Source organism: Pseudophryne corroboree, chromosome 2, assembly GCF_028390025.1.
Source record: "Pseudophryne corroboree isolate aPseCor3 chromosome 2, aPseCor3.hap2, whole genome shotgun sequence".
Taxonomy (NCBI): Eukaryota; Metazoa; Chordata; class Amphibia; order Anura; family Myobatrachidae; genus Pseudophryne; species Pseudophryne corroboree.
The window spans coordinates 186655023-186682891 of NC_086445.1; the positions used below are offsets into that span (position 1 = coordinate 186655023).

Consider the following 27869-nt stretch of genomic DNA (forward strand, 5'->3'; position numbering starts at 1 on the left):
GGAGACAGATATGATCAAAGCGGTAAAGTGAGACAGATAGGCACACAAAGGGGGAGGCTGAAATACACAATGCGAAGGCACACAAACAAAAAGGGAGGACAAAGAGTGAATGGTGCACACACAAAATTAGAGACATAACATAAAGGCATAAAAATGAGTACAAATACAGAGTACACATGTAGGACAAGCACGGGGGGATTCTACACTTGTTGGTATATCATGATTACAAAAGTTACATTTCACAAAATGTCTAGTAAAACATAAAAGTAGATTTTATTTTATATTTACATATATTATAATAGTTTACTTGGTTGCAGTGAACAAAAACTCACACCACATATAAAAATGAAGACTCGCTGTGAACAGGCAGATTCCTGCTTTTGAGGAAATACATTTCCGGCTTTAAAAAAAAAAAAAAAAAGTCTATAAAATGTTATTTGTGCAAAAGATACTCAGAAGAGATTTACATCTTAATCTGGTCCCATTAGATGGAATTCTGAAAAAAACCACACAAAAAACAAAATGTATTTAGCAAAGTGCAGATGTAGCCATGTCTTACAGAAGTCATGTGTTAGAACTGATGTTTATGTAATAATATCTCTTTATAAATATGTACTGTTCACTCAATGTATGCAGACTGAGGGGGTCATTCAGACCCTACCTCAATAGCAGCCCGCAGCGCAGTTTGCCGGTGGCAGCAAACTGTGCACACGCAGCGGTCGCACAGTGGCTGCCCGGCCATTCACATTGCAGTTGCATCCCTGATGGATGCGACCGCAATGTGATTGTCAGGCAACAGCATTGAGAGGGTGCGATTACGGCGATGCGGGGGGGGTCAGCAGAAAAACTGGGGGCAGGCTGGGACCGTTTTTGGGGCGACTGCGTGATGTTGCGTGCAGCCGCTACGAAAAAAAAAAAATGTCTGCTGACCGTCTGACAGTGCAGCCAGGCTGCGCTGCCAGGGGTCAGCCTTGCCCTGTGCTGGGTGGGCCATCAGCATGTGCAGAGATGGAGGCAGATCTGGCTGCGATCTGCGGCCATCTCTGTGTGATAGTAATTAGTATGCCATACCAGAAGTTTTACCTAGGGATACTATGAAAGTGTACAAAGGCTCGTGATACAATGTATCTTCAAAATAAATAAATAAATAAGTAAATGACCCATGTTGAAACTGGGGTCAATCCAATAACCCGCAAAGGTAAATGGATTGACCCAGTGTAAACTCTGGCAACAGCACCCGAACCCCTTGTGTGCCCTTCCAGTGTCTCACACATTTTGCGTGCAGAATAGGGCTGCAAACAAAAATCTGCGATAATATCCTCTGTTTATACATAAGGGAATGCTATTAGTAACTAATACAAGATCTGGTACAGAGAGAACAGGTATTAGCGTTACTGGCTGACAGCGCTGGGGTCACAGGTTAAGGTGCCCATACACTAGATGATATTATGAACGATTTGTCCTACAAAAAACAGATCAGAACTACAAATCGTACAGACAGTAATAGTGCAGATCATTCAGTGTCTGTGAACGATCACGATGTGCGGTCCCTCTGGTCGTTGGTTGGAGCTTCTGATCTTTCCTGCTGCAGGGAAGATCTGAAGCTATCGTCAACGTCAGCATGCTCCTGGATGTAGCCACTCCCAGATCTTAAGATATATCTTATGTGTATTGTACTATATCGTTTGCCCAGGACTTCTGAGGAGCTGCCGGGGGAGTTCAAGGGAAATCGTTAACGAGAAATCATCATTTACAGGTCGTCTAGTGTATGGGCACCTTTAGATTCCAACCAGGGATATATTACAAAGCGGCAGCGCTTCTCAGCTGATTTGACCTAGAAAATTAAAGTGCCGTTATTATTAAAAATATTTTCATTTAATATTGGTGCAGCTTTACATATTGCGGTCACACCAGCTTAGAAGGGGCAGCTTGCAAAAGATACAGCTTCATAAATAAACCCCCAAATCTGTGTGTTCTCCCTGCATTTACATGGGTTCCTCTCATAAGGGGTGAGTCAGATCTGATCGTTGCTGTGCACAGCGAGCAATCAGGTCCTAACTGCGCATGCATATGCACCGCAATGTACACGCGTGTTGGACAACAATAAAGGGCATCGCCGGTCAGCGACGGGATGGTGCGAAAAATCCGTTCGCATGGGCGTTTGCACGGTGATTGACAGGAGGAAGCCATTTGTGGGTGGTAACTGAGCGTTTATTGGCAGTGTCTGGAAAAACGCAGGCGTTCCCAAGCTTTTTCAGGGAGAGTGTCTGACGTCAGCTCCGGCCCCCCTGTTATCATCGCACTGTAGGAGTAAGTCCTGGGCTGCGCAGAGACTGCACACAGTGGATTTTTGCAGCTCGGAGTACGCATGGGATCGCACACTTTCATGGCCAATTTACACTCCCTCTGGAGGCGACGACTATCAGAACGCAGGACAGCAAAGTTAGCAGCCCAGCGATCAGGTCTGAATCACCCCCAGAGTCCAAAAAATAAGAATTTACTCACCGGTAATTCTATTTCTCGTAGTCCGTAGTGGATGCTGGGACTCCGTAAGGACCATGGGGAATAGCGGCTCCGCAGGAGACTGGGCACAACTAAAAGAAAGCTTTAGACTACTGGTGTGCACTGGCTCCTCCCACTATGACCCTCCTCCAGACTTCAGTTAGGATACTGTGCCCGGAAGAGCTGACACAATAAGGAAGGATTTTGAATCCCGGGTAAGACTCATACCAGCCACACCAATCACACCGTATAACTCGTGATACAATACCCAGTTAACAGTATGATAACAACTGAGCCTCTCAACAGATGGCTCAACAATAACCCTTTAGTTAAACAATAACTATATACAAGTATTGCAGACAATCCGCACTTGGGATGGGCGTCCAGCATCCACTACGGACTACGAGAAATAGAATTACCGGTGAGTAAATTCTTATTTTCTCTGACGTCCTAAGTGGATGCTGGGACTCCGTAAGGACCATGGGGATTATACCAAAGCTCCCAAACGGGCGGGAGAGTGCGGATGACTCTGCAGCACCGAATGGGCAAACTCTAGGTCCTCCTCAGCCAGGGTGTCAAACTTGTAGAAATTAGCAAATGTGTTTGACCCCGACCAAGTAGCTGCTCGGCAAAGTTGTAGAGCCGAGACCCCTCGGGCAGCCGCCCAAGAAGAGCCCACCTTCCTCGTGGAATGGGCTTTCACTGATTTAGGATGCGGCAGTCCAGCCGCAGAATGTGCAGGCTGAATCGTACTACAGATCCAGCGAGCAAGTGTCTGCTTTGAAGCAGGTGCACCCAACTTGTTGGGCGCATACAGGATAAATAGGGAGTCAGTCTTTCTGACTCCAGCTGTCCTGGAAACATAAATTTTCAGGGCCCTGACTACGTCCAACAACTTGGAAGCCTCCAAGTCTTTAGTAGCCGCAGGCACCACGATAGGTTGGTTCAGATGAAAGGCTGATACCACCTTAGGGAGAAATTGGGGACGAGTCCTCAATTCTGCCCTATCCATATGGAAAATCAGATAAGGGCTTTTACATGACAAAGCCGCCAATTCTGATACACGCCTGGCCGAAGCCAAGGCCAACAACATGACCACTTTCCACGTGAGATACTTCAATTCCACGGTTTTAAGTGGCTCAAACCAATGTGAATTTAGGAAATCCAACACCACGTTAAGATCCCAAGGTGCCACTGGAGGCACAAAAGGGGGCTGAATATGCAGCACTCCCTTAACAAAAGTTTGAACTTCAGGTAGTGAAGCCAGTTCTCTCTGGAAGAAAATCGATAGAGCCGAAATCTGGACCTTAATGGAACCCAATTTTAGGCCCATAGTCACCCCTGACTGTAGGAAGTGCAGGAAACGGCCCAGCTGAAATTCTTCCGTTGGGGCCTTCCTGGCCTCACACCACGCAACATATTTTCGCCATATGCGGTGATAATGGTTTGCGGTTACTTCTTTCCTAGCTTTAATCAGCGTAGGAATGACTTCCTCCGGAATGCCCTTTTCCTTCAGGATCCGGTGTTCAACCGCCATGCCGTCAAACGCAGCCGCGTTAAGTCTTGGAACAGACAGGGCCCCTGCTGCAGCAGGTCCTGTCTGAGCGGCAGAGGCCATGGGTCCTCTGAGATCATTTCTTGAAGTTCCGGGTACCAAGCTCTTCTTGGCCAATCCGGAACAATGAGTATAGTTCTTACTCCTCTTCTCCTTATTATTCTCAGTACCTTTGGTATGAGAGGAAGAGGAGGGAACACATAAACCGACCGGTACACCCACGGTGTCACTAGAGCGTCCACAGCTATCGCCTGCGGGTCTCTTGACCTGGCGCAATATCTTTCTAGCTTTTTGTTTAGGCGGGACGCCATCATGTCCACCTGTGGCCTTTCCCAACGGTTTACAATCAGTTGGAAGACTTCTGGATGAAGTCCCCACTCTCCCGGGTGGAGGTCGTGCCTGCTGAGGAAGTCTGCTTCCCAGTTGTCCACTCCCGGAATGAACACTGCTGACAGTGCTAACACGTGATTTTCCGCCCATCGGAGAATCCTTGTGGCTTCTGCCATCGCCGTCCTGCTTCTCGTGCCGCCCTGTCGGTTTACATGGGCGACCGCCGTGATGTTGTCTGACTGGATCAGTACCGGCTGGTTTTGAAGCAGGGGTTTTGCCTGACTTAGGGCATTGAATCTGCAGCCCTCTGAAGATGAGCACTCTGCAGCCACCACAGCAGAGACACCCTGGTCCTTGGAGACAGGGTTATCAGCCGATGCATCTGAAGATGCGATCCGGACCACTTGTCCAACAGGTCCCACTGAAAGGTCCTTGCATGGAACCTGCCGAATGGAATTGCTTCGTAGGAAGCTACCATCTTTCCCAGGATCCGCGTGCAGTGATGCACCGACACCTGTTTTGGTTTTAGGAGGCCTCTGACTAGAGATGACAGCTCCTTGGCCTTCTCCTCCGGGAGAAACACTTTTTTCTGTTCTGTGTCCAGAACCATCCCCAGGAACAGTAGACGTGTCGTAGGGACCAGCTGTGACTTTGGAATATTTAGAATCCAGCCGTGCTATTGTAGCACCTCCCGAGATAGTGCTACCCCGACCAACAACTGCTCCCTGGACCTCGCCTTTATCAGGAGATCGTCCAAGTACGGGATAATTAAAACTCCCTTCTTTCAAAGGAGTATCATCATTTCGGCCATTACCTTGGTAAAGACCCTCGGAGCCGTGGATAGACCGAACGGCAACGTCTGGAATTGGTAATGACAATCCTGTACCACAAATCTCAGGTACTCCTGGTGAGGATGGTAAATGGGGACATGCAGGTAAGCATCCTTGATGTCCAGTGATACCATGTAATCCCCCTCGTCCAGGCTTGCAATAACCGCCCTGAGCGATTCCATCTTGAACTTGAATTTTTTTATATATGTGTTCAAGGATTTCAAATTTAAAATGGGTCTCACTGAACCGTCCGGTTTCGGTACCACAAACATTGTGGAATAGTAACCCCGTCCTTGTTGAAGTAGGGTCACCTTTACTATCACCTGCTGGGAATACAGCTTGTGAATTGCCTCTAACACTGCCTCCCTGCCTGAGGGAGTTGTTGGCAAGGCAGATTTGAGGAAACGGCGGGGGGGAGACGTCTCGAATTCCAGCTTGTACCCCTGAAATACTACTTGAAAGATCCAGGGATCTACCCGTGAGCGAGCCCACTGATCGCTGAAATTTTTGAGACGGGCCCCCACCGTACCTGGCTCCGCCTGTGGAGCCCCAGCGTCATGCTGTGGACTTAGAGGAAGCGGGGGAGGACTTTTGCTCCTGTTAACTGGCTGTATGCTGCAGCTTTTTCCCTCTACCTCTGCCTCTGGGCAGAAAGGACGCGCCTTTAACCCGCTTACCCTTATTGGGCCGAAAGGACTGTACCTGATAATACGGTGCTTTCTTTGGCTGTGAGGGAACATGGGGTAAAAATGTAGACTTCCCAGCTGTTGCTGTGGAAACGAGGTCCGAGAGACCATCCCCGAACAACTCCTCACCCTTATAAGGCAAAACTTCCATGTGCCTTTTAGAATCTGCATCTCCTGTCCACTGCCGAGTCCATAACCCTCTCCTGGCAGAAATGGACATTGCACTTATTTTAGATGCCAGCCGGCAAATATCCCTCTGTGCATCCCTCATGTATAAGAGTGCGTCTTTAATATGCTCTACGGTTAGCAATATAGTGTCCCTGTCTAGGGTATCAATATTTTCCGACAGGGAATCTGACCACGCAGCTGCAGCACTGCACATCCATGCTGAAGCAATATCTGGTCTCAGTATAACACCTGTGTGTGCATATATAGACTTCAGGATAGCCTCCTGCTTTCTATCAGCAGATTCCTTCAGGGCGGCCGTATCCGGAGACGGTAGTGCCACCTTCTTTGACAAGCGTGTGAGCGCTTTATCCACCCTAGGGGATGTTTCCCAACGTGACCTATCCTCTGGCGGGAAAGGGTACGCCATTAGTAACCTCTTAGAAATTACCAGTTTCTTATCGGGGGAAGCCTACGCTTCTTCACACACTTCATTTAATTCCTCAGATGGAGGAAAAACAACTGGTAGTTTTTTCTCTCCAAACATAATACCCTTTTTTGTGGTACCCGGGGTAACATCAGAAATATGCAACACATTTTTCATTGCCTCAATCATATAACGTGTGGCCCTATTGGAAGATACATTAGTCTCATCGTCGTCGACACTGGATTCAGTATCCGTGTCGACATCTGTGTCTGCCATCTGAGGTAGCGGGCGTTTTAGAGCCCCTGATGGCTTTTGAGACGCCTGGGCAGGCACAGGCTGAGAAGCCGGCTGTCCCATATTTGGTATGTCGTCAAACCTTTTATGCAAGGAGTCGACGCTGTCGCGTAATTCCTTCCACAGAACCATCCACTCAGGTGTCGACCCCGCAGGGGGTGACATCACATTTATCGGCATCTGCTCCGCCTCCACATAAGCCTCCTCATCAAACATGTCGACACAGCCGTACCGACACACCGCATACACACAGGGAATGCTCTGACAGAGGACAGGACCCCACAAAGCCCTTTGGGGAGACAGAGAGAGAGTATGCCAGCACACACCAGAGCGCTATATAACACAGGGATCCCACTATAAATGAGTGTTTTTTCCCTTATAGCTGTATATATATATATATATATATATATATATATATATACACACATACACACACATATACTGCGCCTAAATTTAGTGCCCCCCCTCTCTTTTTTACCCTTATGTAGCTTGACACTGCAGGGGAGAGCCAGGGAGCGTCCTTCCAGCGGAGCTGTGAGTGAAAAATGGCGCCAGTGTGCTGAGGGAGATGGCCCCGCCCCTTTTCCGGCGGACTTCTCCCGCTTTTTCTGGAATTCTGGCAGGGGTATTTTTACACCTATATAGCCTTCCTGACTATATATGGTGTAGATTTGCCAGCCAAGGTGTATTATATTGCCCTCAGGGCGCCCCGCCCCCCCAGCGCCCTGCACCCATCAGTGACCGGAGTGTGAGGTGTGCATGAGGAGCAATGGCGCACAGCTGCAGTGCTGTGCGCTACCTTGTTGAAGACAGAAGTCTTCTGCCGCCGATTTTCGGGAACACTTCTTGCTTCTGGCTCTGTAAGGGGGCCGGCGGCGCGGCTCCGGGACCGAACGATCGAGGTCGGGTCCTGTGTTCGATCCCTCTGGAGCTAATGGTGTCCAGTAGCCTAAGAAGCCCAAGCTACCACCAGTTAGGTAAGTTCGCTTCTTCTCCCCTTAGTCCCTCGCTGCAGTGAGTCTGTTGCCAGCAGATCTCACTGTAAAATAAAAAACCTAAAATATACTTTCTTTCTAGGAGCTCAGGAGAGCCCCTCGTGTGCATCCAGCTCAGCCGGGCACAAGATTCTAACTGAAGTCTGGAGGAGGGTCATAGTGGGAGGAGCCAGTGCACACCAGTAGTCTAAAGCTTTCTTTTAGTTGTGCCCAGTCTCCTGCGGAGCCGCTATTCCCCATGGTCCTTACGGAGTCCCAGCATCCACTTAGGACGTCAGAAATATACTGTAAGTGAATAAATGAATACATTGGACCCTATTGTGTGTGTGTATATAAAGGGGATACGGTCGTTAGGTCGACAGTCATTATTTCAACTACTGAAGGTCGACATGGACATTAGGTCGACATGTACTTTGCTGCAACCCCAGTGAGCTGTGACCTATAAACACGAATTGTTACCTGAACATCAATGTTGTTGGATAGTATATTGTCCTTTTTCCCTGATGTTCCATCACTGGATGGTAAGTACTGCCGTCCCCTAGTGTGTAAGCGCGTTGCCATTTGCTCAAGATTCTTCGTAACCGTAGGCCCATGAATCTGCCGTAGGGAATCAGATGTCCTATGGAGGTACAAGACACATTAATCCCAACTAATTTATTGCTTGCTCCATACATATAGTCAATTTGCCAAGGCTCTATAAAAGCAAATCCCGTTCACTGTGTGTAATACACTGGCTGTGGTCATTCAAGGTTTACCAGCCATTATTGAAATATGACCCCCATTATGTGGTATGATGGACATCAATCACAGCAGGACCATGACTACAAGTATAACGTTCCACTTCTACTCACCTGTGAGATATCGGCTCTGCAGGATAACTGAGGGAACATTTTACCTTGAATAGAGGAAGTGTCACTTAGCACACAGGTAAGACAAGGTGAGCTACACATACTTTAAATAAGACTGTGTCAGTATAGTGTGATAATAATGAATTTATCAGGGAATTCTGAATGATCTATAGCCTGGTGACATTAATCTATGCAGCACCCGTCCAGTGCTATAGTCACAGACAGTCAGGATTTGTTTAGTTACGAAAAATCAATGTCCTTATTTTAGTGCCTTGAAAATAAAAAAAAGTTAACACAAAGTTTTTTTGTGATAAAATGTATTTAAAAAAACAGACACTATAATTAAACAGCAGAGACCTTCCCGGATTGCTGACGGTTATGTGACTGACACCGGAACCCTGACACCACTCAGGAGACCGGCGCTGGATCACCAACAGCCAACATCCCAAAGGTGAGTATTGTGGGGGGGGTTAGGGTTAGCTGCTAGGGCGGAGCCGCCACCCTCCGAGGGTAGAAATACTTAGCCGAAGTCAGGTTCTTCAATGTCGGGATGACACGGTCAGTCATGTGACCGCATTTCACTTTCCCTTGAATCCATCACAGAAGAAAGAAAGGAAAGAAAGACATTCCACCCCCTTCTACTGCTCCAACCCTGGTCACTCCAGTCACCGTCCGCATTCTGCTAGAGTACTGATTGACAGGAGTAGAAGAATACTTCCTCTCCTGTCCATACACCTCGCATGTAAGCTTCATCGTCAGTCTTGAGATGGAGCTGCATGAGACACTGTTCTCAGATCTTGTGTGGGAATGGCTCTCAGTGGGTAAGACCTTTTGGGAAGATTATAATTATAATGAATACTATTGTTCTTTCAAATGCCAATCAAATGAGATGCATTCAGAATTTGCTGTTCAGTACAACCCACTACACTGATACAGTACTATCATTTCTGGAGGGCAACACTTAGGGGGGTACAGGGATTACAACCACTATGAAATCTTAGCTACCTTATGGGTAAAGGCAGTATCGGACTGGGGCATGAAGGGCCCACCGGGGGAATGCAGTGGTAGGGGCCCATACTTAGGGGTGTGGTCAGCCTACAAAGGGGGTGTGGCCAACCCCCACTGAGGCTTGAAATACACAATAGACTTGTGCAGTGTAATGCAACATATCTACCATGTATAATACAAGTGCAGAGTCTGGAACCTGATCCCCAGAGGAAGGAGTGGGCCCCCAGGCAGTGGGGCCCACCGGTGGTTTCCTTTGTACCCTGGTGGGACAGTCTGACCCTGGGTAAAGGTACATTAATGTCCTTCTAGTAGCTGGTCACGGAGACTACATAAGTGAAATACTAACACATAGAGAGGTAGAACCGACAACAGACAAGAGATTACCTTACGACTCTGGGGGAGCTTGCTGCCAACAACATCTCCTGGTAAAACAGGTAGCGGAGGGTCCTGTGCAAGTTTAAGTGGCTGTAGGTTGGTGCTAGCATATTTCATACAGTCATCTAGTGTGACACAGATGTGTGAGCATGTGCCCTGTAGCACAGAACATGCTGCATGGAGTTTCTGAAAGAAAAGAAAAACAGAACAAAAAAACCCCAAAAGATTTTAAAAAAACCCCATCACTGTGGTAGCCAAAATCAAAAGCACATTGTTCTCCGTGTTACTATTTGACAATGTTCTGCTGAAAGCAGACACAGCTCTGCCGCAGCCAATCAGCAGGAAAGGAAAAGAAGAAAATCTCAAGCAGGGAAAGATACATTGTATAACATTTATACTATAAATTAGAAGATAAAAAGCAGTGGAACACTTTGATTTGGCTTTCCCTCTATCTAGCTAGACAGCAATAGCCTTCCAACAGAGCAACATAGTATAAAAGTTCAAGTTACATTTTACAGACAAACTGACATTAAGCCATACTGTACTAGAACACAAAAACACTGCATTAAATTGAAATCGCCTACTGTACTGAAATCACAGACACAGACTCACTCAAAACCACAGCACCATACAGGACAAGCATCTAAGACAACTGTTAATAAATAAACTCACCTCTTCAGGCAAGCTCATCAAATTCCAAATCTGCCCACATAACTTTCAAAAGCTTTCCTATTCAGTTACATCCCCACTGTACAGTCCACACATATCCTCACATGTATTCTCTTTCTTCACTTTCTCATCCTCATGGCCAACACTGCTAGGTGACCATATCATACAGCCCACCAAGAACCTTTGCAATCTGGCCGGACTATTATGCAATAGATAGCACCTATCCTTGTGTATCAATGCCTTTTCCTCTTTAGATTGTAAGCTTGCAAGAAGGGCCTTCCTACCTCTATGTCTGTCTGTTATTACCCAGTTTTGTTTTATTACTGCTGTTTCCAATTGTAAAGCACAATGGAATATGCTGCACTATATACAAAACTGTTAATTAATAAATAATGTGCATAACTACAACAAATACTACTAAATCAACTACTAAAAACCGAAATAAAAAACAAACACATGATGCATTAAAGTACAAATACCATGATCCAAGGCTGGGTACACATTAGGCGATATGCTGGACAATATATCGTTCTAACGCGAATCGGAATGATGTATCTTCCATATCGCTCAGTGTGTAAATGATTGCAGCTTTAAAAGTACAGGCAGATTTGCACAAAATCCCACCCCTCCGACAGCTTGCAGGCTACTTAATTTAGCCAATGGTACTAACATATACACACCCATACAGGTCAATGATTTATTATTTCAATTATACATTCAAGCCATCAAAGGATGAGTCACATGTGCTGGTCATTTCTAACAATAAATAAATAAACTGGGTAGAATACATTTAGTGAGTGATAAATTTATAATAAGGATGAGATATCTTCATAGCACAAGAAAACCTGAAGGGCTACAAGCATTAATTATCAGGTATTGAGTCATACATATTTTTTTTGTCCAGATCAGTCTAGGACTCATAAAGGAGGTGTGCTTCCTGCTAGCAAGCTACGACCAGCTGCCGAATAGCTAGTTTCAGTGCCAATCCCAGGAGACTGTTACTCAATGGTTTCCAGAGTACATACTTGCTTACTCTCCTGAAATGTTCAAGTGTCTCCAGAACTTATGTGATTCTCCTGCACTCCCTGGAGAGTGGTCAACCTCCATGATCTTGCCAAAGTTTCCAGTGAAGTAGGTGGCCTTACTGAGGATGTGATTCACAGTTAATCTCAGCATACAGTCCTGCCCCTCATTGTGTGAGACAGCATTGTGCGGGGGCTGCAATCATAAAATTTGCCCACTTGGACTGTCCCTCTAAGGGAGGCATACAATGCATACTTTTCTACTGAGACTCACGAATCTTGGGTTGATCTCCTAGATGCCCAGATAAGTAGACAAATCTCACAGAGGATGCCTGTTGTCTCCCAGCACTGCCCACTTCCAGAGTGAAGTAGGTGCTCCGTGCAGCAAGATAATGCAAATCACGTCATATTGGCAACTATCATGGCCGAGCAGAAGGTCTACTGAAGTGATTATGTATCCTGCAATGGACAAGTCTAACTAGGAGGCTCATAAAAGAGCTCAGGAGATGACTTGGTCTGTCTGTTTAATATATGTGTTTAACTTACATTCCCCACATTGATTGACAGCATCTACAACATTTGTCTATTCAAGTTTTTTTTAACTTAATATGTGGAATTTATCAAATGGGATTTATCAAGGCAAAACCACCAAAAGGGGGGGGGGAAAAATCACTGCATTTCAAACTCAACCTTTTGAAGCATCAAGCCGCAGGTCAGTCTCACCTCAGCCAGGTAAGACAAGGAGGAGTCGCAGCCAATGAAGGGACTAGTATTAGTAGTACTTGCATTTGTGCTACATGAAATAAACTGTTTCATAGGTCTTAAGGTGCATACACACGGAGAGATTTTGACTATGAGAGATTTTGACTGAGCGATTTCCCTTGAAATGGCAGTAGAAGATTTTGACTAACTTTACCAGAGATTTTGACCAACTTTTCCAGCGATTTTGGCTATGGGCGATTTTGGCTAACTCGTTCAAGCAAGAAGATGCTTTTTCTTTTCCAGTGACCTAGCCAAAATTGACTTGACTGCACAGTCTATTTTTAGCAGCGATAGCGACCTGGCGGGGACGCGCATCGCTATCGCTGGCTGTGTACACATGGAGAGATATGCACTTACTTTGAGCAATTTTGACTATATAGTCAAAATCGCTCAGTTATATCGCTCCGTGTGTATGCACCTTTAGTGTGGTATATGCAGTATTTTTTATAGCACAAGTTATACTATATATATAACCCTATATTTATTTATTTATAAGAGCTGTGCCCCACAAGTTGTTCTTTACATCTACTATTAGAATTACTTGTTGTTTTCTCCTTGCAGTGCTGCTAACTTATGGTAAGAACAAGGTTGCAATTATGTCTGTGACAAGTACCAGGTGATGCCATGCAAGACAGACGCACAGCAATATGACGCCATCACTAAGGAAAACAGCACCTGCTGGGTTTCCAGTTGTAGAAACATCAATCAGATGTGGGAGTCCTTGATTTTTATGACATATATCCAGCATGTGGTAGCACCCGTGTGCTTGAGCTCTATTTGTTTCCTTATACATTGACGATGCACACGGGATGCGGTTATGTGACCGCCGGTCACTATACAGATACCAGATTCCCGCCCAGTGGAAAGCCCGACAGTCGGCATGTCAGCAAACAGGGACCCCCCCCCCCCCCCACGCCAATCTAAACACCGGGATCCCGGTGTCGATATGGTGACAGGCGGTATCCCAACCGCCAGTCAACCATACCCACTTATCATTTCCTGAGAAGTGTACACATTACTCCATCACTGTAAAAGCTGATAGACCTGTTCCTCAAGATGAATGGCTCTGACACCTGTCCTCACGTACTCCCAACACTGAAGGGCCTTTGGCATGAACACAATACTGCGCATGCGCAGAATGGATCTTGCGATATCGCTTGCAATTCCCCCTTAGCTGCAGCATGACTGACATATCTCAGAGTTTGTGGATGCAACTGACACTGTTCTTCAAAATAGGGGCATGTTACTGGGCCCAGGGTCTGTGTCGACGGACACAGCCTTACTGGTTCTGGCTGTCCAGATGTGATGGCCAGTGTGCGCATGCGCAGAAATCGCCGAATAGCGATTTCCGCACTTTATCGACTGAAGCTGAATTAGATAGACAGTCATTAGGTAGACCGTAAAAGGTCGACAGGATCGAAAGGCCGACAGTCAAAAGGACGACAGGGTCAAAAGGCTGACACACAAAAAATTGTGTGTGTGTTGTTTTGTGTTTTTAAATTTTTTTTACCCCAATTTGTTGAAATGCGTCCCCTCACGGGCTCACCATGCTTCGGGTGTGGTGGCTCGCTCCACTCCACTTGCTACAAGGTTACTAATGGTCATAGTTTGTGACACGGATAGTCAATTTGATGAAACGCGTCCCCTCGCCCCAAGGTTACTAAAGGTGATAGTTTGTGACATGGATAGTAAATGCAGCAAAAGTTGTAAAAAATAAGAATTTACTTACCGATAATTCTATTTCTCATAGTCCGTAGTGGATGCTGGGAACTCCGTAAGGACCATGGGGATTAGCGACTCCGCAGGAGACTGGGCACAAAAGTAAAAGCTTTAGGACTACCTGGTGTGCACTGGCTCCTCCCCCTATGACCCTCCTCCAAGCCTCAGTTAGGATACTGTGCCCGGACGAGCGTACACAATAAGGTAGGATTTTGAATCCCGGGTAAGACTCATACCAGCCACACCAATCACACCGTACAACCTGTGATCTGAACCCAGTTAACAGCATGATAACAGAGGAGCCTCTGAAAAGATGGCTCACAACAATAATAACCCGATTTTTGTAACAATAACTATGTACAAGTATTGCAGACAATCCACACTTGGGATGGGCGCCCAGCATCCACTACGGACTATAAGAAATAGAATTATCGGTAAGTAAATTCTTATTTTCTCTGACGTCCTAGTGGATGCTGGGAACTCCGTAAGGACCATGGGGATTATACCAAAGCTCCCAAACGGGCGGGAGAGTGCGGATGACTCTGCAGCACCGAATGAGAGAACTCCAGGTCCTCCTCAGCCAGGGTATCAAATTTGTAGAATTTAGCAAACGTGTTTGCCCCTGACCAAGTAGCTGCTCGGCAAAGTTGTAACGCCGAGACCCCTCGGGCAGCCGCCCAAGATGAGCCCACCTTCCTTGTGGAATGGGCTTTTACAGATTTAGGCTGTGGCAGGCCTGCCACAGAATGTGCAAGCTGAATTGTACTACAAATCCAACGAGCAATAGTCTGCTTAGAAGCAGGAGCACCCAGCTTATTGGGTGCATACAGGATAAACAGCGAGTCAGATTTCCTGACTCCAGCCGTCCTGGAAACATATATTTTCAGGGCCCTGACTACGTCCAGCAACTTGGAGTCCTCCAAGTCCCTAGTAGCCGCAGGCACCACGATAGGCTGGTTCAAGTGAAATGCTGAAACCACCTTAGGGAGAAATTGAGGACGAGTCCTCAATTCTGCCCTGTCCGTATGAAAAATTAGGTAAGGGCTTTTATAGGATAAAGCCGCCAATTCTGAGACACGCCTGGCTGAAGCCAGGGCTAACAACATTACCACTTTCCAAGTGAGATATTTTAAGTCCACAGTGGAGAGTGGTTCAAACCAATGTGATTTTAGGAAACCCAAAACTACATTGAGATCCCAAGGTGCCACTGGAGGCACAAAAGGAGGCTGTATATGCAGTACCCCCTTGACAAAAGTCTGAACTTCAGGAACTGAAGCCAGTTCTTTCTGGAAGAAAATCGACAGGGCCGAAATTTGAACCTTAATGGACCCTAATTTTAGGCCCATAGACAGTCCTGTTTGCAGGAAATGTAGGAAACGACCCAGTTGAAATTCCTCTGTAGGGGCCTTCCTGGCCTCGCACCACGCAACATATTTACGCCAAATCCGGTGATAATGTTGCACGGTTACATCCTTCCTGGCTTTGATCAGGGTAGGGATGACTTCATCCGGAATGCCTTTTTCCTTCAGGATCCGGCGTTCAACCGCCATGCCGTCAAACGCAGCCGCGGTAAGTCTTGGAACAGACAGGGTCCCTGCTGAAGCAGGTCCTTTCTTAGAGGTAGAGGCCACTTCTCTGTGAGCATCTCTTGAAGTTCCGGGTACCAAGTTCTTCTTGGCCAATCCGGAGCCACGAGTATAGTCCTTACTCCTCTCCTTCTTATGATCCTCAGTACCTTGGGTATGAGAGGCAGAGGAGGGAACACATATACCGACTGGTACACCCATGGTGTTACCAGAGCGTCCACAGCTATTGCCTGAGGGTCCCTTGACCTGGCGCAATACCTGTCCAGTTTTTTGTTGAGGCGGGACGCCATCATGTCCACCTTTGGTTTTTCCCAACGGTTCACAATCATGTGGAAGACTTCTGGGTGAAGTCCCCACTCCCCCGGATGGAGGTCGTGTCTGCTGAGGAAGTCTGCTTCCCAGTTGTCCACTCCCGGAATGAACACTGCTGACAGTGCTATCACATGATTTTCCGCCCAGCGAAGAATCCTTGCAACTTCTGTCATTGCCCTCCTGCTTCTTGTGCCGCCCTGTCTGTTTACGTGGGCGACTGCCGTGATGTTGTCTGACTGGATCAGCACCGGCTGACCTTGAAGCAGAGGTCTTGCTAGGCTTAGAGCATTGTAGATGGCCCTTAGCTCCAGGATATTTATGTGGAGTGATGTCTCCAGGCTTGACCACAAGCCCTGGAAATTTCGTCCCTGTGTGACTGCTCCCCAGCCTCTCAGGCTGGCATCCGTGGTCACCAGGACCCAGTCCTGAATGCCGAATCTGCGGCCCTCTAGAAGATGAGCACTCTGCAACCACCACAGGAGAGACACCCTTGTCCTTGGTGACAAGATTATCCGCTGATGCATCTGAAGATGCGACCCGGACCATTTGTCTAGCAGATCCCACTGGAAGGTTCTTGCGTGGAATCTGCCGAATGGGATTGCTTCGTAAGAAGCCACCATCTTTCCCAGGACCCTTGTGCATTGATGCACTGAGACTTGGCCTGGTTTTAGGAGATTTCTGACTAGTTCGGATAACTCCCTGGCTTTCTCCTCCGGGAGAAACACCTTTTTCTGGACTGTGTCCAGGATCATCCCTAGGAATAGGAGTCGGGTAGTCGGGAGCAGCTGAGATTTTGGAATATTGAGAATCCAACCGTGCTGGCACGGTACTATCTGAGATAGTGCTACCCCGACTTCCAACTGTTCCCTGGATCTTGCCCTTATCAGGAGATCGTCCAAGTAAGGGATAACTAAAACTCCCTTCCTTCGAAGGAGTATCATCATTTCGGCCATTACCTTGGTAAAGACCCGGGGTGCCGTGGACAATCCAAACGGCAGCGTCTGAAACTGATAGTGACAGTTCTGTACCACAAACCTGAGGTACCCTTGGTGAGAAGGGCAAATTGGGACATGTAGGTAAGCATCTTTGATGTCCAGAGACACCATATAGTCCCCGTCTTCCAGGTTTGCAATCACTGCTCTGAGTGACTCCATCTTGAATTTGAACCTTTGTATGTAAGTGTTCAAGGATTTTAGGTTTAAAATTGGTCTCACCGAGCCGTCCGGCTTCGGTACCACAAATAGTGTGGAATAGTACCCCTTTCCCTGTTGTAGGAGGGGTACCTTGATTATCACCTGCTGGGAATACAGCTTGTGAATGGCATCCAATACTGCCTCCCTGTCTGAGGGAGACGTCGGTAAAGCAGACTTTAGAAAACGGCGAGGGGGAGACGTCTCGAACTCCAATCTGTACCCCTGAGATACCACTTGGAGGATCCAGGGGTCCACTTGCGAGTGGGCCCACTGCGCACTGAACTTCTTGAGACGGGCCCCCACCGTGTCTGCTTGTAAAGCCCCAGCGTCATGCTGAGGACTTTGCGGAGGCGGGAGAGGGCTTTTGTTCCTGGGAACTGGCTGTTTGTTGCAGCCTTTTTCCTCTCCCTCTGCCCCGGGGCATAAATGAGGCGCCTTTTGCCCGCTTGCCCTTATGGGGCCGAAAGGACTGCGCCTGATAATACGGCGTCTTCTTAGGTTGAGAAGCTACCTGGGGTAAAAATGTGGATTTTCCAGCAGTTGCCGTGGCTACCAGGTCTGATAGACCTACCCCAAATAACTCCTCCCCCTTATAAGGCAATACTTCCATGTGCCTTTTAGAATCCGCATCACCTGACCACTGCCGCGTCCATAAACCTCTTCTAGCAGAAATGGACAGCGCGCTAACTCTTGATGCCAGTCGGCAAATATCCCTCTGTGCATCACGCATATATAGAAATGCATCCTTCAAATGCTCTATAGTCAGTAATATACTGTCCCTATCTAGGGTATCAATATTTTCAGTCAGGGAATCCGACCACGCCAGGCCCGCACTGCACATCCAGGCTGAGGCGATTGCTGGTCGCAGTATAACACCCGTGTGAGAGTATATACATTTTAGGATATTCTCCAGCTTTCTATCGGCAGGTTCCTTTAGGGCGGCCGTATCAGGAGAGGGTAGTGCTACCTGGTTTTGACAAACGTGTGAGCGCTTTATCCACCCTAGGGGGTGTTTCCCAACGTGCCCTATCCTCTGGCGGGAAAGGGTACGATGCCAATAACCTTTTAGGAATTATCAGTTTTTTATCGGGGGAACCCCACGCCTCATCACACACTTCATTTAATTCCTCGGATACAGGAAAAACTACAGGCAGTTTTTTCTCACCAAACATAATACCCTTTTTAGTGGTACTTGTATTATCAGAGATATGCAATACATTTTTCATTGCTTCAATTATGTAACGTGTGGCCCTAGTGGAAGTCACGTTTGTCTCATCATCGTCGACACTGGAGTCAGTATCCGTGTCTGTGTCTGCCATCTGAGGTAACGGGCGTTTTAGAGCCCCTGATGGCGTTTGAGACCCTTGGACAGGCACAAGCTGAGTAGCCGGCTGTCTCATGTCGTCAACTGTCTGTCGTAACGAACTGACACTGTCACGCAATTCCTTCCATAAGCTCATCCACTCAGGTGTCGACTCCCCAGGGGGTGACAACTGTATAATAGGCAATTGCTCCGCCTCATCTCATTTTCCTCCTCAAACATGTCGACACAATCGTACCGACACACCGCACACACACAGGGAATGCTCTGATAGAGGACAGGACCCCACTAGCCCTTTGGGGAGACAGAGGGAGAGTATGCCAGCACACACCAGAGCGCTATATATAAACAGGAATACCACTATAAAATGTGCTTTTCCTTTATAGCTGCTGTATTATCAAAACTGCGCCAAATTAGTGCCCCCCCTCTCTTTTTTACCCTTTTCTGTAGTGCAGGACTGCAGGGGAGAGTCAGGGAGACGTCCTTCCAGCGGAGCTGTGATGGAAAATAGCGCCTGTGTGCTGAGGAGATAGGCTCCGCCCCCTTCTCGGCGGCCTTTTCTCCCGCTTTTTTGCAAGTTCTGGCAGGGGTTAAAATACATCCATATAGCCCTGGGGGTTATATGTGGTGTATTTATGCCAGCCAAGGTGTTTTACATTGCTGCTCAGGGCGCCCCCCCCTAGAGCCCTGCACCCTCAGTGACCGGAGTGTGAAGTGTGCCTGAGTAACAATGGCGCACAGCTGCAGTGCTGTGCGCTACCTTGTTGAAGACCGAAGTCTTCTGCCGCCGATTTTTCCGGACCTCTTCTTGCTTCTGGTTCTGTAAGGGGGCCGGCGGCGCGGCTCTGGGACCGAGCTCCGAGGCTGGGCCTGTGTTCGGTCCCTCTGGAGCTAATGGTGTCCAGTAGCCTAAGAAGCCCAATCCACTCTGCACTTCAGGTGAGTTCGCTTCTTCTCCCCTTAGTCCCTCGAGGCAGTGAGCCTGTTGCCAGCAGGTCTCACTGAAAATAAAAACCTAAAACTAAAACTTTCACTAAGAAGCTCAGGAGAGCCCCTAGTGTGCACCCTTCTCGGCCGGGCACAAAAATCTAACTGAGGCTTGGAGGAGGGTCATAGGGGGAGGAGCCAGTGCACACCAGGTAGTCCTAAAGCTTTTACTTTTGTGCCCAGTCTCCTGCGGAGCCGCTAATCCCCATGGTCCTTACGGAGTTCCCAGCATCCACTAGGACGTCAGAGAAATGTAAAATACATGTTTTGACCTTTTGTTTGTCGACCTTTTGACCCTGTCGACCTAATGCATGTCGACCATTATTGGTCAGCCTATTGACTGTAGACCTTTTTAGTATAAATCTATAGACCGGATACCACGTCCGTGTGCTTTTCTGAATTTTTTGTGCAGCCCTCGAATGTTAAGTTGCCGTCTTAAGTTAAAAGTGCTCATTAAGTGGTTGGTACCTCTTGTGAGGTTCTAGAATCGGTTTTGCGATTCCCTGTTTGTCAGATATAAATTACTTTCCTTTGGGGTGCTACAACAAAGACAAAATGATGTCTGGTGTCGTAGCTTTTTAAGTTTGAAAACTGAATTATGTCTCCTGTCTAGATTGTGATTATTTGTGAGAGCACCGTGTTCACTTATTTGTAATCACATTCAGTATATTGGGAGAGAAACACTAGAAAATGGTTTAGAGGTGATCAGCTTTACCCTGTTGTTACATTTCCAGGCGATTTTAGTCTGGTAATAGCAAGGCTGTCAGATTCTTTATTCATCATGGGGGCAGCGCTGGGACCACGGGCAGGACCGATACAAACTGGAGACTTGGATATGATACTAAATAGGAAGGAGAGCAGAGTAATACTAGGCTAAAGGGCAGGTGTGCTAATTGACTGTGGCAGCTACACAACTGAAGCCTAGAACATTAGAGGATGAATGGTGCTTGATGGTTGTGTCAGGAACACTATGTAATAGTACAATGTATGATACACACTAGGGATGTGCGCCCTCTGCAGGTGAGATTCGGAATGAATTATTGGAAGCCTGTAGACAGAAATAATAAGAATTTACTTACCGATAATTCTATTTCTCGTAGTCCGTAGTGGATGCTGGGGACTCCGTCAGGACCATGGGGATTAGCGGCTCCGCAGGAGACAGGGCACAAAGGTAAAAGCTTTAGGACTAGGTGGTGTGCACTGGCTCCTCCCCCTATGACCCTCCTCCAAGCCTCAGTTAGGATACTGTGCCCGGACGAGCGTACACAATAAGGAAAGATTTTGAATCCCGGGTAAGACTCATACCAGCCACACCAATCACACTGTACAACTTGTGATCTGAACCCAGTTAACAGCATGATAACAGAGGAGCCTCTGAAAAGATGGCTCACAACAATAATAATCCGATTTTTGTAACAATAACTATGTACAAGTATTGCAGACAATCCGCACTTGGGATGGGCGCCCAGCATCCACTACGGACTACGAGAAATAGAATTATCGGTAAGTAAATTCTTATTTTCTCTAACGTCCTAAGTGGATGCTGGGGACTCCGTAAGGACCATGGGGATTATACCAAAGCTCCCAAACGGGCGGGAGAGTGCGGATGACTCTGCAGCACCAAATGAGAGAACTCCAGGTCCTCCTCAGCCAGGGTATCAATTTTGTAGAATTTTACAAACGTATTTGCTCCTGACCAAGTAGCTGCTCGGCAAAGTTGTAAAGCCGAGACCCCTCGGGCAGCCGCCCAAGATGAGCCCACCTTCCTTGTGGAGTGGGCATTTACAGATTTTTGGCTGTGGCAGGCCTGCCACAGAATGTGCAAGCTGAATTGTACTACAAATCCAACGAGCAATAGTCTGCTTAGAAGCAGGAGCACCCAGCTTGTTGGGTGCATACAGGATAAACAGCGAGTCAGATTTCCTGACTCCAGCCGTCCTGGAAACATATATTTTCAGGGCCCTGACAACGTCTAGCAACTTGGAGTCCTCCAAGTCCCTAGTAGCCGCAGGCACCACAATAGGTTGGTTCAGGTGAAACGCTGAAACCACCTTAGGGAGAAACTGAGGACGAGTCCTCAATTCCGCCCTGTCCGAATGGAAAATCAGATAAGGGCTTTTACAGGATAAAGCCGCCAATTCTGACACGCGCCTGACCCAGGCCAGGGCCAACAGCATGACCACTTTCCATGTGAGATATTTTAACTCCACAGATTTAAGTGGTTCAAACCAATGTGACTTTTGGAACCCAAAAACTACATTGAGATCCCAAAGTGCCACTGGAGGCACAAAAGGAGGCTGTATATGCAGTACCCCTTTTACAAACGTCTGAACTTCAGGGACTGAAGCTAGTTCTTTTTGGAAGAAAATTGACAGGGCCGAAATTTGAACCTTAATGGACCCCAATTTCAGGCCCATAGACACTCCTGTTAGCAGGAAATGTAGGAATCGACCCAGTTGAATTTCCTCCGTCGGGCCTTACTGGCCTCGCACCACGCAACATATTTTCGCCAAATGCGGTGATAATGTTTTGCGGTTACATCCTTCCTGGCTTTGATCAGGATTGGGATGACTTCATCCGGAATGCCTTTTTTCCTTCAGGATCCGGCGTTCAACCGCCATGCCGTCAAACGCAGCCGCGGTAAGTCTTGGAACAGACAGGGTCCTTGCTGGAGCAGGTCCCTTCTTAGAGGTAGAGGCCACGGATCCTCCGTGAGCATCTCTTGAAGTTCCGGTTACCAAGTCCTTCTTGGCCAATCCGGAGCCACGAATATAGTGCTTACTCCTCTCCATCTTATCAATCTCAGTACCTTGGGTATGAGAGGCAGAGGAGGGAACACATACACTGACTGGTACACCCACGGTGTTACCAGAGCGTCTACAGCTATTGCCTGAGGGTCCCTTGACCTGGCGCAATACCTGTCGAGTTTTTCCCAACGGTTTATAATCATGTGGAAGACTTCTGGGTGAAGTCCCCACTCTCCCGGGTGGAGGTCGTGCTGAGGAAGTCTGCTTCCCAGTTGTCCACTCCCGGAATGAATACTGCTGACAGTGCTATCACATGATTTTCCGCCCAGCGAAGAATCCTTGCAGCTTCTGCCATTGCCCTCCTGCTTCTTGTGCCACCCTGTCTGTTTACGTGGATGACTGCCGTGATGTTGTCCGACTGGATCAACACCGGCTGACCTTGAAGCAGAGGTCTTGCTAAGCTTAGAGCATTGTAAATGGCCCTTAGCTTCAGGATATTTATGTGAAGTGATGTCTCCAGGCTTGACCATAAGCCCTGGATATTTCTTCCCTGTGTGACTGCTCCCCAGCCTCGCAGGCTGGCATTCTTGGTCACCAGGACCCAGTCCTGAATGCCGAATCTGCGGCCCTCTAGAAGATGAGCACTCTGCAACCACCACAGGAGGGACACCCATGTCCTTGGTGACAGGGTTATCCGCTGATGCATCTGAAGATGCGACCCGGACCATTTGTCCAGCAGGTCCCACTGGAAAGGTCTTGCGTGGAATCTGCCGAATGGGATTGCTTCGTAGGAAGCCACCATTTTACCCAGAACCCTTGTGCATTGATGCACTGAGACTTGGCTCGGTTTTAGGAGGTTCCTGACTAGCTCGGATAACTCCCTGGCTTTCTCCTCCGGGAGAAACACCTTTTTCTGGACTGTGTCCAGGATCATCCCTAGGAACAGAAGACAAGTCGTCGGAACCAGCTGCGATTTTGGAATATTGAGAATCCAATCGTGCTGCCGCAACACTACCTGAGATAGTGCTACACCGACCTCCAACTGTTCCCTGGATCTTACCCTTAACAGGGAATCGTCCAAGTAAGGGATAACTAAAATTCCCTTCCTTCGAAGGAATATCATCATTTCGGCCATTACCTTGGTAAAGACCCGGGGTGCCGTGGACCATCCATACGGCAGCGTCTGAACTGATAGTGACAGTTCTGTACCATAAACCTGAGGTACCCTTGGTGAGAAGGGTAAATTTTGACATGAAGGTAAGCATCCTTGATGTCCCGAGACATCATGTAGTCCCCTTCTTCCAGGTTCGCAATCACTGCTCTGAGTGACTCAATCTTGAATTTGAACCTCTGTATGTAAGTGTTCAAAGATTTTAGATTTAGAATCGGTCTCACCGAGCCGTCCGGCTTCGGTACCACAACAGTGTGGAATAATACCCCGTTCCCTGTTGCAGGAGGGGTACCTTGATTATCACCTGCTGGGAATACAGCTTGTGAATGGCTTCCAAAACTGTCTCCCTGTCAGAAGGAGACATCGGTAAAGCCGACTTTAGGAAACGGCGAGGGGGAGACGTCTCGAATTCTAATTTGTACCCCTGAGATATCACCTGAAGGATCCAGGGGTCTACTTGCGAGTGAGCCCACTGCGCGCTGAAATTCATTGAGACGGGCCCCCCACCGTGCCTGATTCTGCTTGTAAAGCCCCAGCGTCATACTGAGGGCTTGGCAGAGGCGGGAGAGGGTTTCTGTTCCTGGGAACTGGCTGATTTCTGCAGCCTTTTTCCTCTCCCTCTGTCACGGGGCAGAAATGAGGAACCTTTTGCCCGCTTGTCCACGAAAAGACTGCGCCTGATAATACGGCGTCTTCTCATGTTGAGAGGCGACCTGGGGTACAAACGTGGATTTCCCAGCTGTTGCCGTGGCCACCAGGTCTGAAAGACCGACCCCAAATAACTCCTCCCCTTACTAAGGCAATACTTCCAAATGCCGTTTGGAATACGCATCACCTGACCACTGACGTGTCCATAACCCTCTACTGGTAGAAATGGACAACGCACTTAGACTTGATGCCAGTCGGCAAATATTCCGCTGTGCATCACGCATATATAGAAATGCATCTTTTAAATGCTCTATAGGCAAAAATATACTGTCCCTATCTAGGGTATCAATATTTTCAGTCAGGGAATCCGACCACGCCAACCCAGCACTGCACATCCAGGCTGAGGCGATTGCTGGTCGCAGTATAACACCAGTATGTGTGTAAATACATTTTAGGATACCCTCCTGCTTTCTATCAGCAGGATCCTTAAGGGCGGCCATCTCAGGAGAGGGTAGAGCCCTTACAAGCGTGTGAGCGCTTTATCCACCCTAGGGGGTGTTTCCCAACGCACCCTAACCTCTGGCGGGAAAGGATATAATGACAATAACATTTTAGAAATTATCAGTTGTTATCGGGGGAAACCCATGCATCATCACACACCTCATTTAATTTCTCAGATTCAGGAAAACTACAGGTAGTTTTTCCTCACCGAACATAATACCCCTTTTTGGTGGTACTCGTATTATCAGAAATGTGTAAAACATTTTTCATTGCCTCAATCATGTAACGTGTGGCCCTACTGGAAGTCACATTTGTCTCTTCACCGTCGACACTGGAGTCAGTATCCGTGTCGGCGTCTATATCTGCCATCTGAGGTAACGGGCGCTTTAGAGCCCCTGACGGCCTATGAGACGTCTGGACAGGCACAAGCTGAGTAGCCGGCTGTCTCATGTCAACCACTGTCTTTTATACAGAGCTGACACTGTCACGTAATTCCTTCCAACAGTTCATCCACTCAGGTGTCGACCCCCTAGGGGGTGACATCACTATTACAGGCAATCTGCTCCGTCTCCACATCATTTTTCTCCTCATACATGTCGACACAAACGTACCGACATACAGCACACACACAGGGAATGCTCTGATAGAGGACAGGACCCCACTAGCCCTTTGGGGAGACAGAGGGAGAGTTTGCCAGCACACACCAGAGCGCTATATATACAGGGATAACCTTATATAAGTGTTTTTCCCCTTATAGCTGCTGTATCTTTAATACTGCGCGTAATTAGTGCCCCCCCTCTCTTTTTTAACCCTTTCTGTAGTGTAGTGACTGCAGGGGAGAGCCAGGGGAGCTTCCCTCCAACGGAGCTGTGAGGGAAAATGGCGCCAGTGTGCTGAGGAGATAGGCTCCGCCCCTTTTTCGCGGACTTTTCTCCTGCTTTTTTATGGATTCTGGCAGGGGTTAAAATTCATCCATATAGCCCTGGGGGCTATATGTGATGTATTTTCGCCAGCCAAGGTGTTTTTATTGCTGCTCAGGGCACCCCCCCCTAGCGCCCTGCACCCTCAGTGACCGAAGTGTGAAGTGTGCTGAGGAGCAATGGCGCACAGCTGCAGTGCTGTGCGCTACCTTGTTGAAGACAGGACGTCTTCTGCCGCCGATTTTCCGGACCTCTTCTGCCTTCTGGCTCTGTAAGGGGGCCGGCGGCGCGGCTCTGGGACCCATCCATGGCTGGGCCTGTGATCGTCCCTCTGGAGCTAATGTCCAGTAGCCTAAGAAGCCCAATCCACTCTGCACGCAGGTGAGTTCGCTTCTTCTCCCCTTAGTCCCTCGATGCAGTGAGCCTGTTGCCAGCAGGTCTCACTGAAAATAAAAAACCTAAACTAAAACTTTCACTAAGAAGCTCAGGAGAGCCCCTAGTGTGCACCCTTCTCGTTCGGGCACAAAGATCTAACTGAGGCTTGGAGGGGGGTCATAGGGGGAGGAGCCAGTGCACACCAGATAGTCCTAAAGCTTTCTTTAGATGTGCCCAGTCTCCTGCGGAGCCGCTATTCCCCATGGTCCTTACGGAGTCCCCAGCATCCACTTAGGACGTTAGAGAAATGGCAGGGGTTAAATACATCCATATAGCCCAGGAGCTATATGTGATGTATTTTTTACCATAAATAGTGTTTTCATTGCGTCTCAGGGCGCCCCCCCCCAGCGCCCTGCACCCTCAGTGACCGGAGTGTGAAGTGTGCTGAGAGCAATGGCGCACAGCTGCAGTGCTGTGCGCTACCTTTCTTGAAGACAAGATGCCTTCTGCCGCCGATTTCTGGACCTCTTCACTCTTCTGGCTCTGTAAGGGGGCCGGCGGCGCGGCTCCGGGACCCATCCATGGCTGGGCCTGTGATCGTCCCTCTGGAGCTAATGTCCAGTAGCCAAGAAGCCCAATCCACTCTGCACGCAGGTGAGTTCGCTTCTTCTCCCCTTAGTCCCTCGATGCAGTGAGCCTGTTGCCAGCAGGACTCACTGAAAATAAAAAAACCTAAGTCTATACTTTTATTCTAAGCAGCTCAGGAGAGCTACCTAGATTGCACCCTTCTCGGCCGGGCACAAAAACCTAACTGAGGCTTGGAGGAGGGTCATAGGGGGAGGAGCCAGTGCACACCACCTAGTCCTAAAGCTTTTACTTTTGTGCCCTGTCTCCTGCGGAGCCGCTAATCCCCATGGTCCTGACGGAGTCCCCAGCATCCACTTAGGACGTCAGAGAAAAGAACATTCGAGATGGTACTAAGCAGACTTGTAGTATGAGCTGTATACAGGAATACACAGGCAGACTGAGACTGCATGATGATTAGCAGACAATGATGAAATGCATGTAGATATGTACTAGTAGAGACTGCGCACAAAAGTACAGGTAAGTCCGCAGGTAGGTATGTAGGCGGAGGCAGAAAAACACACTGGTGTAATTATCGAAGGCTGGGCACCAAACTGAATAGCGGGAACAATGCGAAAGCACTAGCACAGTGCTTGGAAAAGGACGCACTGCGTGTAACAGAGTAACAGGTACTGAAGGCTAGTAATGATGTGCACAATAAAAAAAATGCAGGAAGCTGGAAGCCAGAGACGATATTGCACTTAATGGGCACAGTGGAGTATGCACAGGGCAGACAGCAGTGAGTAACTGATGATGGGACACACCACTGAGCTGGATATTACAGGCAGAATGATGTACAGTGGTAAGTACAGTCGGAAGTAGGAGTCATACCTGCTAAGCAGGAACCAGGGACAAGTAAATTACAAGATTACAAGTGGAACTGGCAAAGCACAGGTGCCTGTGAATGGTTTCTATAGGGCAGTCTGTACCTGGATTAGACACTGGAATTATGTGAGTAGTACTAGTAAGAGCTCTATGACTGGCTGCAATAGTGTCAGCTAACCTCAGGCAAGATGGCTTCGCCCATGCAGCAAGAAAATTATACTTCAGATAAATAAACAGAAACATCCTGAGATGACTGGCCTGTGGAGACATGCCAGTCAGTGAATCGGCAGCACCAGATGAGTTAAGAGGGTCTGAGAACTCGCAGTGAGACTAAGGCATCTTTTCATACTATTGGGGCCCCTGAGGTGAACAGAGGAAAGCTGTAGGGCTCTTACTGCAGTAGGCCGGTCCTAGCTTTCTGGTACCAGGTCAGCAGACTACAGCTGTGCAGATTCCTGCACACTAGGGATGC

At 48.0% G+C, this 27869-nt stretch overlaps 1 protein-coding gene across 3 annotated transcripts in view; it reads right to left on the reverse strand.

Moving 5' to 3' along the window:
- Positions 1 to 249: 249 nt before the first annotated feature.
- LOC135007730 (pleckstrin homology domain-containing family A member 3-like) overlaps positions 250 to 27869 on the reverse strand; it is a 105658-nt gene continuing 78038 nt past the window's right edge. The window contains exons 5-8 of one of the 3 annotated variants that reach the window (XM_063952148.1): positions 10025 to 10201; positions 8636 to 8679; positions 8244 to 8403; positions 250 to 496 (exon numbers count right to left, since the gene is read on the reverse strand). In XM_063952148.1, coding sequence (XP_063808218.1) covers positions 485 to 496; positions 8244 to 8403; positions 8636 to 8679; positions 10025 to 10201 — 393 coding nt within the window. In that variant the 3' untranslated portion in view covers positions 250 to 484. The other 2 variants (XM_063952149.1, XM_063952147.1) reach the window with 2 other exon arrangements.